This window comes from Quercus lobata, chromosome 1, assembly GCF_001633185.2.
Source record: "Quercus lobata isolate SW786 chromosome 1, ValleyOak3.0 Primary Assembly, whole genome shotgun sequence".
NCBI classification, from domain to species: domain Eukaryota; kingdom Viridiplantae; phylum Streptophyta; class Magnoliopsida; order Fagales; family Fagaceae; genus Quercus; species Quercus lobata.
In genome coordinates this window covers 2,610,369-2,624,141 of record NC_044904.1, presented here as the reverse complement: position 1 = coordinate 2,624,141, position 13,773 = coordinate 2,610,369, and the positions used below count along the sequence as shown (strand labels likewise).

At 33.0% G+C, this 13,773-nt stretch overlaps 2 protein-coding genes across 2 annotated transcripts; both read right to left on the bottom strand.

Annotated features, from left to right (window-relative positions):
- LOC115993525 (loganic acid O-methyltransferase-like) lies at positions 1–2,813 on the bottom strand. The gene is made up of 3 exons (XM_031117470.1): positions 2,763–2,813; positions 929–1,588; positions 1–348 (listed from the first exon to the last, which is right to left on the bottom strand). Exons 1-3 carry the CDS (start codon positions 2,811–2,813, stop codon positions 1–3), a joined length of 1,059 nt encoding a protein of 352 aa, XP_030973330.1.
- A 2,713-nt stretch (positions 2,814–5,526) lies between these two features.
- On the bottom strand, positions 5,527–13,583 carry LOC115974278 (tetratricopeptide repeat protein 5-like). Its single transcript, XM_031094553.1, has 13 exons — positions 13,298–13,583; positions 10,688–10,797; positions 10,486–10,596; positions 10,297–10,354; positions 9,934–10,023; positions 9,521–9,615; positions 9,324–9,377; positions 8,886–9,023; positions 8,584–8,641; positions 8,368–8,482; positions 8,122–8,191; positions 6,183–6,254; positions 5,527–5,964 (listed from the first exon to the last, which is right to left on the bottom strand). Exons 1-13 carry the CDS (start codon positions 13,470–13,472, stop codon positions 5,848–5,850), a joined length of 1,263 nt encoding a protein of 420 aa, XP_030950413.1. The 5' UTR covers positions 13,473–13,583; the 3' UTR covers positions 5,527–5,847.
- Positions 13,584–13,773: the final 190 nt, after the last annotated feature.

Genomic DNA, 13,773 nt, shown 5'->3' with positions numbered 1-13,773 from the left:
CTAAAGTATAATTGTTTTCTTTAAAAGGACAAATAATACAATCGATTTATCAGCTTCTGGATTTAAAAAGAAGGAGGAATCAGCAACTTTCTCAGTGTAGCGATTAAACAACTCATCCATGATATCATTTCCAAAATGCTTTGCAATTACTCCTTCTAATGCGGCTCTTAGGAATAAAGAACACATTGAGGGATTTCGCAAGCTCACATACTTTTTCTGAATATTCAATATTTCCATTCTCTCAATGTTAAAATGCTGATTTCTATCAATCAATGCCTTCAATTCCTTAGGAGAGGTGAAATAACCCGGCAAATTGAATGCATCCACTTTTGCTTCACTAGTTAATCCCTGCAATTAAAAACCATTGTATGTCTCATGGAAGTATTGTATGTCTCATGAACCAATATTTCACTATCTAACCAGATTAGTCACTGAAACATGGAAGCTCAGTTACACCCATGTCCTTTCTATAATTGTAGTTATTCAACTTAAAATTTGTTACGTTTGCAATGCACCCTAAACAATAGAATTTTAAATCAACTCTCTTGATTGAGATTAATTTGCAATGTCCTTCTTCATCCAAATTAGTGTATTAGATTAGGGATAGATTATTGTGAAATCAAGATCTTGATTGTAGAATTTTGTAGGATGATTGATTGTAATTAACCCTTTTTTTTTTCTTATTTTAAATTATTGAAAGTTATATCTTGTTTAGAATTTCTCAACGAAAGGTTAATTACAACCATTCACAACTTTTGCACACTAAACAAGTAGAATTTTAAATCAAGACAAAGTATTTTTCACAATTTTTTTTCATAATTGTGCATGATTAATTATGATTGGTGCAAAATAAAAGTATTGTCATTAGTGAATCAAAGTGAAAACAATGTTTCTTTAATCATAACGGGTTATGATATTGTCTACTTACAGCTTTGGCCATATCCATTAGGCAAGATCCTAGAAGGTCCAACTCCGAACCACCAAATATGTCAAATTTGCTCATGTTATCAGGGACGGCAAGAATGAAAAGTGCTAGTAGCCCTCCAATCACAAGCTCTTGTGCTCTAGCAATTAGGAAGGACTCCATGTTCTTGGCAAATTGAGTTGCATGGGCCTCCTCAACTTCCTTTGGTGCATTTGTGTAGAAAATCCTTCCTTTATTCCAAGCAGGTGACCCTTCATCCATAACTTCTTTTGGGACATTTGACAGCCACTGTAGTGCATAAGAGGAATGAATTAAATGAAGAGATGCCTTGGGAAACAAGCGACCATAGAAAGAACCTGGTACCCCGGCTGCAAAGTATTGCCTATTGGGAGGGAGGGAGATAAAGAGAGTGTTGAAATCATTGGAGAGTTGGTCATTGAAGAACACCATAAATTTTGGGGTTTCAGTATTTTCTCCTTTTGATATGTATTTGAGTTCTATGGCTTTTATTATGCTCTCTATTGAGATGAAAGTATTAGGTCCAGTAGAACAACCCAAGTCCGCAACACATATTGGGTTTAGAGACCCTGAAAGGGTGTTGATGTCAAAGTGATTGGCTACAGCCTTGTTGATCTTTTCTTTGGCAACTTCCACAACTCCTCTCTGCACAGCACAAGTGGTGATTATCATTTTCAATATTCATCATAATTAGAATCATGAAAATCATATAACAGTAGCAAAATTTGGAATGCAATTTGCTTAGAAATAAAACTTAAAAGCTTGGGTTATTAGTTTCAAAACAATATCAAACCCTCAAATTGTTATTTGCGCTATATTTTTGCGATAGAATTTAACGTACAAATACTCATCTTCTGTAATTAGATTTCTTTATGCAATTCTTTCAGTTAACCATCCCCAGTTCTTTATGAACAAAAGAGTTCTTACATCTCATGATCTCATAGGTGGGGCTGTAAAATAGTAAATGAGTTGAGTTGTCCATAAGTAACTATGACTTCAGAAAAAAAAAAAAAAAAAAAAAAAAAAAAAAAAAAAAAAAAAAAAAAAAATTAATAATAATAAAAAAAAATAAAAAACTGTTCATAATTGTTTGTTTACAAACATACCCCAAACAATTATGAACAGTTTTTTTTTTTTTTTTTTTGAAATTGGATAATACAATAGTTACCAAAGTATAGAGACGAGGAGATTCAAATCCAAAATCTCCTAGTAAATTAAAAGATTTCAGGTCATACCACTCATTTTTGTCAATATTATTTCACCTAATACTATTAAATATGTTTCATAATTTTAAGATGTTTAAATTAAAAAAAAAATTATCAAGCATTAGTTTATGCATTAGATGGCATAATATTGATTATCATGAAATTTTGTGTGCATGTTAAGAACAAAAATGGATTTTAAAAAATATATAAAAACAAAAAGACTTCTTTTTTTTTTTAGAATAAAAAAATACATTTAATAAAAAGTTATTAAATGATATAACATTAATAAAAAATTTATATAATCTTATAAGATATCAAATTAATATTTTAATTTTTTGATAATATAAATAGTTCATTTGATGATTTAAATTTGCCATATAGGTGATTTCTAAGAATACGAGATTAATGAATCTAGATTTCAAATTTTATATATGAACTTAATAAAATCTCGATTGCTATCAATTAAGCCAATATCAGTTTGTTTAGTGCCCAGCAGATTTCATATAAGTGTAGTTGCTTTAACAAACACCATTAAAATTTTAGTGGTGATGTTATACTGATACAAATCAAATAGGAAAATAGATCAGAAAGCAGACTCGAATATTAAAGACTACCTGAAAGGAGGAGTTTTGAACATAGCTGTTTGGACCCAGACCTCCATTCATGGTTCACGCAATATATTGGTGTTTGAGAAATGTGTTAACCAAGAAATTATCTCTTCAATTTTATAGAAGAAAGATTCAATTCTTAGATTTACATTACCCCTTGTAAAGCCAATATTTCTTACTTCCTCGTTTAGATTCTTTTAGCTTAATTTTTTTTTTTTTTAGTGCTCCAATGATATTAAAGATTACTTAAAAAATTGTTAATTATTCCACTCCTTTTTGTAGTAGGTTTGATTGAGTCTGCTTTTATTTGCCACTACATGTGTTCCCTGATTAAGGATCTATTTGGAATTCGCTTATTTTACTGAAACTGAAAAAAATTTTCTGAAAATATTGTAAATAAAGGTATAAGTTAGCTAAAATAGTATAGTGAGACTCATAAATAGTACCAAAAAATGCAGTGGAGCCCATGAATAGTGGCAAAAATAAGCTGAATAGTATTTTTGCTACTATTCATGGGTCCCACTGCATTTTTTGGCATTATTCATGAGCTCTACTGTACTATTTCAACTAACTTTTACTTTAATATATAGTACTTTTAACAATAATTTTTCAGTTTCAGCAAAATAAGCAGTATCCAAGCATAAATAAGGATTTGATCATTGCCTCTTTGTGGATCCAAGCATAAATAAAATTTTGTTGGGTCATTTCAAAATAAAGAATAAACTAAAATTCAAATTAAATTAGTATGTTTATAATAAAACTAATGTCTATTCAATATTAACAAAATAAAATAATTTAATTTAATACATTTCAACTCAATAAGACTTTATTATAAGAAAAATACTAAAGTTATTACAAATTTTATTACATACTACTTATAAACTGATGTGGTAATATATATGATCGGTGAATTTTGAACACCTATTGTTGACAATATTCATATTCATTACATAGTTACAATAGAAATTAGAACAGTTAGTTTCGTACTTCACTAATAAACGAATTCACCCACTATTGATTTTTAAGTCTTTATTAGCAATTAATCAGAAAATTCAATTTATAAAAAACAAATGGAACAAAATGGAGTTTATGAAAGAATGGAACAAATAAATCATAAATGTGTAGCACGCCCAAATGAGGTTATTTGGACATGCCAGCGTGCCCATAGGCATGCTTGTGTGCACGCTACTTAGGCCATGGCAATCCAACATGCGCACGCAGCCAAAAGCCATGGCCTATGCATGTGCACGCTACCTTGGCCATGACAAACCAACGTGGCCATGCAGCTAAAGGCCATGGCATGCGTACGTGCACGATGCCAAGGTCATAGCAACCCAACATGAGCATGCACCCAAGGCCATGGCAGAATAGAATAAAAGGAAATATGCATACCAACCTTCAATTTAAAATTTTTAAAATATGGATAAAATTGATAGTCCCCACCTTTGCTTCATTAAAATAATGAGGGTTTTTCTCGAATGAATGATTATGATTAAAATATTGTGTCTTTTTCTTGAATGAATGATTATCATTAAAATAATGAGGGTTTTCCTCGAAGGAATGATTAGAAGGGTTTTTCTCAAATAAATGATTAGAAGGGAATAGAATAAAGCTATACCGTGTATATAACCATTGGCTTGTACATACAAACATGGTGTCCATGTGAATATATATATATAATAAAAAATAAAAAACTTCTCTTCAGAACTTAAATAGTTTTTTCACTAAGTTTAGGTCTTAGTACAATATGGAGCTGAGCTTAATTGCATATATTATTACTGCCCTCAATTCCTTCATGGATGGAAGACATATGGGCAAGTTAAAATTGTTCACTTTTTTCTTGCTGGTTAGCCCCTGCAAAATATAAAAAGTTCATTATATAGTGAGCTGATTTATCTCATTGCATGTCCAGCTTCAACACCCTAAGTTTCACTTGTGAAATCTAATTGAATAGTGGTTTCTATACAAATAAGAGACCAGGGTTTGAATCATATTTACACTAACGTAGAACAAATTTTGTCGATTAAAATATTCCTAACTCACGAAAATGATTATCATTTGCATCTTACTAGTTTTCCTAATCTTCCGCATCCAATGCCTATTCAATAATTTTGTTGAAAATGCATTAGTTGACTAATAATTTTTTTATAAAAAAAAACTTTCAAAAGAAGATTGAACTAAAAAAAAACTTAGTGTCATTATAATATAGGCATTAATTTCCTTCGATAATATCAATCAGTAATTATCATTAAGTGCATAATAAGTAATAGATGTTATGAAAAGAGACATATTTATTGTACTGACATGACTGGTACGATGATGAAATCTCATTTCAATGATGTGGCTTATTTTTATTGGCCAGAACTACAAGTTCAGCAAGATTTCCTAAAAATTTCCCTATCTGAAGATAGCCAAACCATCATCTTGGAGCTGCTGGCATGATGGGTATCTAGGCCCAGTCCACATCTTTGTACTTTGTAGGATGATAGGCAAAATGTTATCTTCCTTTGATGACAATCAAATTTAATCATGTGGTTCAACTGCATAATTGATCCTGGCAAATTTAATGTCCAACGCCTAAGTTTTACTCATTTCTTTTACACCTATATTTTGGATTTTGCAAGAGAAAGAGAAGATTCAAAGTAACAACCTCCGTTTCATTGGACATAGTCATTGTGTTACAGTCGGGTTGCAACGTGAAGATTAATAATAATATAGCCAAACAAAAATAAGATATTCTGTCATTCAGCAGAGAAGACCACAGGTAGAGTAAAAAATGATAAAGTGTCACGAAATTTTTTAATGAATACTTGGCAAATACAAAATCAGAGGCTTTCCACAGAAACCACTCAAGCATTTGAAAGAACACCAACTAGTAACCATGAACAATATTCATCTATGTGCAACTCCCAACATAATGCGGCAATGCACTGTTTTCTGTTGTCCATTTGACTTGGGGCAAAAAATTCTCTCATTTTTTTCTTTAAATATTTTATCCCTGTACTATTTACAAATGATACAACACAAAATGAATCAGGACCAACCAAAAAAAACACCAGCATTATACACACAAGTTACATGATTCAACTTCTCATGGTTTATGCTGTGCATAGATTGATGTACGGACAGCTTGGCGAGAAGAAAGAGCTTTCCCATTAACAAGAACTTGTTCCAAGAAATCAATACGAATTGACTTGAACTGGTAGTGCTGTTCCAATATACACAGAAATAAAAAGAGACTCAGGAATAAGAATGGTCTCGTTATTTAACTTAGACACATCAATTAAAGGAATAAGCATATTTTTATAGTTACCCCTAAGTTAAATAATACAATATTTCATGAAACAGAATGTATCAAAGCAAGTTAGTTTTTATATCTACGAATCGAAAGGCATGAAATGTTGAGAAGATTGCACAAGAATGTACCTTTTCCTTCCAAGAAAAATCAAAATGACGGAAATAAGGTTCCAATAAAGTTAGCTGATCTCCTTCTTTGATCTGTGAGGACAAGGAACAGTTCTAATATTACTTGAACAAATGAAAGACAAAAGAAGAAAACAACTGTTTGCAAATTACATGCAAGGTTGAGAACAAATCAATATATTTAATTTTTATGAATGATCACTTAATCCTTTCTTGACCTTATCCATGACCTCAGCATTTACAGGTGGAAGTAAAAGGAAGCCAGAACTTGAGAATGAAGTCGTTAGAAAACTATTCGCTGAACCACACAAGAAAGCAAATGTGCCTTCAAGCACACGCATGCTCATGCACTCATGGAATCCAAGGATTATGGAAAGCCTCAAAACCAAGACATATTTCATGATGTGGAATGGTGTTGAGAGAAAATTCCACAGTAGTCTTAACCATTACATGGCCAGATTTGGCTGGTATAGCTGGAACATGAAGGTTTATCAAATGGTGAATCAAGAAACTAAATATTTATCCAGGAGTGAAAGTCACCCCATTGAGTTAGCATTCCAATCATCATCATCATCATTATAAGTAGTAGCAGCAGCATAGTCCTAGAAGTAGTAAAGTTAACTGGCCATTAATGCCAGTACAAGTCAATTTTTGGGACCAAGACTTTGTTTTTGTGATTGATAAGTTACACACTTCCAAATGGTTTTGAACCCACAACCTTAACCTCCACTCATTCTTGAAAATTGAAATAATTAAGACAGACTACAATAAAAACAAAGAAAAAAGAGGACTAAAAAATCTTTTTTTGGTTTGTGTGGTAGCTGTCATGTCTCCACCATGTCTTCAATAAAGAATCAAAATTTTCCAACCGACAAGTCATGGACATGCAGGCAACCAATAATAGTAGCATTCCGTACAGGCACATAAACCAATACATAGCAACCCTCAATTCCGTATCGGCCCGAATACCGGGCCATACCGCAGTGTTTGGGGAATTCCAGCCAATTCCTGCCATTTCGGACGAAAACTCTGTTTCATCTACCAATAGAATTTGAGCTAAGTTTTTTTTTTTTTTTTTGAACTTTAGGTTTTTGATAATTTCTTCCTCCCTCAAATCAGACCTTTTGGCCTCTCATTTCTGGCACTCTCCCTCTCATCTCTCATGAACTCACCAACTTGGGCCCTCAGCATTCATCACAGCAAGTGACAAGTCACAATATCGAGTCTCAGCACTTGGCAAGCACAGCTCTCCCTCACTCTGGCAAGCTCATCCATTCCAACAAGATACATTAGCCTGAGTTTCTTGATGGAGAAGACTTGGATTGGGGAAGTATCATGATGATGATAATGTCTTGACTAAGGGTCCTAAAATTTGATCCTTAATTTTATGTTGATAATAAGTCATACTATTTACTTGAATGTCTTTCCATTGGATTTATCAATTATGTATGAGATTTTATGAACCTTATGATATTTTGTTTTCATGTTCTCAACTTTTTATTTTAGTTAATGCCTTAATGGCATGGCATGAACTATGTAATTCCTATATTTTTTCATATGTATTTACTTTATATATACAAGTATACGAACTATATATATAGCAGTAATCCAAAACGGAACACCAATACTGATATATTTTGTTCCAGTGGCCAGTCCAAAACAGTATTCAAAACTTCAGTCTGTATTCAACATGGACACACCGATGATTTTTCTGTGTCCATGCAGGTGGGAAGAATAACTCAAGAGTAGACTGAAAGCAACCTCAATGATCTATTTCATAGATAGAGAAGTTCTTTCCACCAGATTATATGGAATAAACTCGTAAGATAAAAGGGTGCTTCATACCCCAACCCCCCCCCCCCCCCCAAAAAAAAAAAAAAAAAAAAAAGCCCTTCTCCAAGGGAAAAAAGATATAAATTGAAACCTAAACAGTCAATCTTACCGTGTCACTGTGAATACCATATACTGATAGAATGAAGCATATTTGATTTGGATCACATAACAGATAGTATCTGCAAAAATAAAAATTTGTGGAGAGAGAATCATTTATCAACCACTAGACAATTCAAAATTTAGAGTTTTATTATATGAAATAGAAAATCTAAGACAAGTGTAGCAGAACCTTACATGAAATATTTTAATATCCAAATTAACAAACTAAGATAGAGTCATCAAACAGAAGACTTACAGGGGAGCAACATTATCATGCTTAATGAAGAATAGAACTTTTCCAACTACAGCTACTGCTTTGTTCAGACCACCTAACAGAAGATCTATAGTGGCTCTTTTGTATGAGGAATTCACTTTCAAAAGAACATGCAAAGTAATAAAAAAGATATCAGGCTCACTCAAGTCCACAATCAACCACAAACTCATATACATGGAGAAGTTAGAGGTACATTACAATTAACCGCAGCCAGTGATGATGATAAAGATGCAAGTCGTTTAGATCTAGCATGTCCCTGAAAGAAAAATCTTGTAAGTTCCAGCTGCATCTTTATAAATGGATATTTTACACATCTTTTTTCTTTTCTTTGGATAGGTAATTTATTTTGTGGATACTATAATGACTTCAGAATGACAACAATGTTAAAAATAACAATATAGACTTCAAAATCTTCTTGACTAAAAAAAGATAAAATCATGGGTGTGCAGACTTAATAAATAAATAAAAAAGACGAAAGACCCACTAGGGAGATGAATTACCCTCAACATATTCTCCAACTTGTCAAGAAGATTAACCACCTTTTGAACCTCCTCTGTAGCGTTGAGACCAGGATCCTTTAAAGCAGCAGCTTCAAATCCACTAAGGGCCCTCTCATAGTTCTCTAGATATTTGTTTACCTAAAAACAGAAGTTCCACCATATATGTACAGAACATATGAGTGATTGAACAGTGAATAGCCAGCAACAACATATTTATGCTCTTCATGTTGATAGAGAAAGTAATGGGGCATAAAAGAGCATGAACTCTGAATACAAAAAGGACATTAAGTCCTCACAAACAACAACAACAAAGTCTTATTCCCAAAAGTTGGGGTCAGCTATGGATTCTCGGTCACATGAAGTCCTCACCAACATGAATCAGAATACACAGAGAGAGAGAGAGAGAGAGAGAGAGAGAGAGAGAGAATTGAAACTTACAGTAGCACAGTTAAAATAGAGATCTGGATTGGACTTCATTCTATCATCTTTCTCCTGATATAATATAAGAAATGACAACAAACCCTTTATATAATAGAATATGAGAGAAAATTCAACATGCTTGGCAAACCATTATCATGAGAAAATCATCTTGAACCAGAAAATTCCTAGGGAAAGTTCTTACGCTGCAGACTTACAGCATTTTGGTATGCTTTTGAAGACTGCCGAAGTTTGCTGTGATCCCAAGCTCCAGTCACAAAGAAGCTTGTAAGGCAAGCATTTCCAAGGTTGTCTATCAATAAAATTAACCATATTACAGGATATAGAAAAAGAAGCAGATGGAATGAATAAGCATTCTGTCAGATTTTCAAGAAAACTAAGTAACTAGAAAATAATAACGGCAGCTTAATGCAGAAAGAGACACATGATGAGCAATTTGCCAGGTATATTACAATGAAGCTAGCCAGATCAAAGATGACCAAAAATCACAAGTAAATTATATGTTTTAAGTCAATACCGCATTGTCATGTGTATTGCAATGTGTCACATGCATATCACATTTATACAAAGTCGTTATATTATGATAATGGTAGCATTAAAAAATTCTTACACCAAGAATTCCCATCCTTGACATCCAAAGTAATAGCTTCCTTAGCATGTTGAATGCTTTCCTCGACAAGTTCTGCCTCATTCTCAGTTCCTACAAAAGGGGTAATTATAAAAATAAGGTTTCTCTTCTGACTTGTACACTTAAAAAATAGAAATTTCTATCAAATTTATCCCATTAACAGTTCTCTTTTTCTTTCCTATTTTTTTGGTTATCATGCCCCTTTAGCCAGACATAAAGCCCCAGAAAGCCATAAGTTCAAGCTAAACATTCTTGGCTTCTTATTTATTTCCACAAGCACCAAAGAACCAAGGAAAAGCTGACTACAGCATAAAGTGGTTTCAGAAACAGGAAAAAAAGTCTTGCCTTGAGCCATTCTTCTTTCAAGCATGGACAACTGACAAAGTATTTTTTTATTAGGACCCTGAATGAGACATTTATGACCATCTTTTAGTAACAGATATGAAAACAAAAACTTATCAGTAAAAAAAATGATATGAAACACAAAGGAAGGTCTGTTGGTAAGATCAACAGAAATCCAATATCAGCAATAACCTTGCTTAATGCAAGAGTGAAGCAGTTCTTTGCTGAAGATAGATCTCCCTTCTTCCAAATGCAGTTGCCTAAACACAGCCAAGCATCTGCAAGTGATGGATTCAACTTAACCTGGAACATGGAACAGCCAGATTTGAAAAAGAACTCAACTGGAGCACTACAAGACATGGCACTGTTGAACTAACAGTTTCTTCTCACTTACAGCTTTCGAGAGATGATCCTCTGCTTCCTTCCGATAGTCTGGAAATACATCCAATATCTTTCCTCTCAGATATTCATATGTTGCACGCTGCAAGGGTGATTTTCTTTGTTCTGCCCAAGGACACATAAAATTTCACATAGAACTAAATGAGACAAATACAGATGTTAGCAAATAATAAAAATTAAAAAAGGCCTCTTGGCCTAGTGGTGCCTCCAGCTCATCCCTATTGGGGTGAGCCTGACTTCCCCCAGCCAAAATAATTGTGGTAAAAATAATACTAATAATACCAGTACTAGTACTAGTAATAGTAATAGTAATAACTAATAACATTGACAATCATTTAAGCAATCACCAAACTATAGTCAGCTGTATCATAGGCACAAGCAATGTAGAGTGCCATCCCATGTATGGATGTACTGCATATAATCATTTAGAAATTAACCACATACAAAATTACAAACACCTATCTGGTTACCATATATTTGAAATGCAATTATTTGGTTCACTTATCTCCATACAGCCAAAAATTTATATACCAGTCACCATAGCAAGACAACATCAAGCAAAATTCCTCAAGTTAAATGTAAAAAATTACCTTAAATTCATACAAAATTGGATCACCATACATCTTAATAGAACTACTGAATTGTACTGGTAGTTTTGTCTCTTAATACACTAGACATTAAATTAGAAATTCCCCAACAAATTTCAAATGGAAGCTGCCAAAAAATCATTATCACTATGTCTATAACCGAATAGAAATAAACAATTCATCAAAAGATCTTTCACAATTTCCCTAGGTTAAATATGATCTATCAGGGTGCCTAGGTTTTCGAGCAAATGCTTCAATCAATTTATTAAAATGATATAAACTGGTGACAAAAACATGAGTATCAAGCATTGTGCTAATCCACATCAAGATGATAAAAAAGAGAATTACATATGCTTCCATCAATATGAAAGCAACTTCAATTAATACTGAAGCACTTAAAATGTATATTGAGCATAATTTACGATATCATATTCATAAACATAAATAAATGAAATTTGTATACAGTTCAATCATATAAAAAAGCATACAGTCCTATAATAACCATGTAAAGTGTTTCAAAATTTGTTTGCCTTTGTTTAATGGTAAGTTACAGGAGTGGGTGGGACTTTAAATCCACAACATCACCTTTAGATTTTGTACAATTTAGTTTTTTTTTTTTTTTTTGAAAAAGTAAGTTACCCGTGCACCCTCACCCTCCATCCATTCTTATGGGAAAAGAAAGTGCTTCTTGAGCTAGGACTCATTGGAAACCAATGTCAATTTAGTTAATTTTTTTTCACATTGATCTTTCACCAGTGGAAACCATTGTTTAGCATCTAATAAACAGTGCAAATAAGCATTGGAAAATTCAAATGTTCCTTATATGTAGTGGGAGGCCAACAGAAAATCTATATTTTCAACCTAGTTCAATTCCTTTATGAGTTTCTATGTCTTATTCTGACCCCAAAAGGCCAAAATGATCCACAAAAAGGATAATTGAGTAAGTAAAAAGTAATTAACATTTATGAATTAGTTTAAGAAAGTCCTTCAACTAACACTGCTTCCTTAGCCACCCTTGTTCATTATTATGGATAGTGAGATATATCTGCATTGAATGCTTGCAAATAGTTCGTACAAGTTTGCACACATTTAAGAAACCCACTTCAAAACAGGTTGGCGGTTCAAATAGTCAATGCCAAACTCAAACTTCCCAAATATAATTTGATAATTGGGGGAGGGGGAATTTGAACTCTGGATGTTTCCATTGGAAACACTAGGAAGTGTTAACCAGTTGCACTGAAAGGCTCCTGGCCAAACTCAAACTTCCCAAAGAAAGCAAGGATCAAATTAATTGTAGAATGTATACATGTGAATATATTCATTTAATACCAAGTTAACAAGAATGAAATAAAATCATCAACAGTACACAATGTGCAAACAAGCAAGTCAAAGGAAAAACATATACTCCTATGTTTTAGCGATTCTATCGTTCATTTTATTTTTCCCAAATCTGGAAAAGATGGGTTTATCTCAATTTTTCACCATCAATCTCTCCTTAACCCAGTTCCAGTTTCATCCTAATCACTACACAATTGTAATCAATCAAGCCTAGCATTCCACACCAAACTCAATAACATAAACCCCAAGATAAAAACTTAAATAGCTAACAAATAGCCTAGTTTGGTCTATGAATGAAGGAAACTAAATTCAGAGGAACCTTGCAACCTCATTAGTGTTTTATCCAACTAGTTGTCTACCTTCAGTTTAAATTATTCCTCAAATATCTTTGCTTAGTCTGGGAACACAGAACCCCAAAAGAAAAAAAATAATAAAACAAAACAAAAACAAAAACAAAAGCATTCTTGCCACCCAATAAGTCTTTTATACCACTAGTTGTCTATGTTTTCCAATTCTCAAAACAAAACAGCAGCATTTGCACAGTTACAACATTCCTTCCACCCCATTTATCCTCAATTTTCTCAGCTACCAAACAGGTTATAATACAGTAAACATGTTGTAACATAGAAAATAAGCAAGGAATCGAAATGGGTGTGCTGGAAAATAGAGAAAAATTGCACCTTGAGGAACGGAATCGAGGAGATTGAGAGCGAGATCGGATTCTTTTTGCAGTTTGGAGATTTTTTCATCTGGGTTTGTGGGAAAATACGTGTCTTGAATGTGGTAAAGATCTTCTACTGCGATTGTGGCTTTGCCCATTGGATCTTCTGCTTCTTTTGCTTGGTTGTTGCTCATCTTTCTTTCTCTCTGTGAAAATGCGAACTAAGCACAAAGAAAACAATGTGAGTCATGTGACTGTGTGAGACTGACTGAAAGAGAGGGATGAGCATGAAACGCCGCGTTTGTTTTTGTCCGAGGTATTGCTGTCTTTCAGGTTTATGAAACGGTAACGTATTGTCAAACGTGATTTCAACTTTTTTTTTTTTTTAATTTGTGAATATGATCAAAATAGATTTTACCTTTCCATTAAAAAATGAGTAAGTATTATCACGTTAGTTTATAAATAATTTATACTAATATTTTTAGTATTTTTCAA

Excerpts from the sequence above, each read along its gene's own strand:
- LOC115974278 (XM_031094553.1), bottom strand. The coding sequence starts at position 13,472 with ATGAGCAACAACCAAGCAAAAGAAGCAGAAGATCCAATGGGCAAAGCC. Across the intron at positions 10,355-10,485 it reads TCACTCTTGCATTAAGCAAG|GGTCCTAATAAAAAAATACT; the intron begins GTTATTGCTGAT and ends TGTCTCATTCAG. Across the intron at positions 5,965-6,182 it reads ATTTTTCTTGGAAGGAAAAG|CACTACCAGTTCAAGTCAAT; the intron begins GTACATTCTTGT and ends ATATTGGAACAG.
- LOC115993525 (XM_031117470.1), bottom strand. The coding sequence starts at position 2,813 with ATGAATGGAGGTCTGGGTCCAAACAGCTATGTTCAAAACTCCTCCTTT. Across the intron at positions 1,589-2,762 it reads TTCAAAACTCCTCCTTTCAG|AGAGGAGTTGTGGAAGTTGC; the intron begins GTAGTCTTTAAT and ends TGTGCTGTGCAG. Across the intron at positions 349-928 it reads TAATGGATATGGCCAAAGCT|GGATTAACTAGTGAAGCAAA; the intron begins GTAAGTAGACAA and ends TTTTAATTGCAG.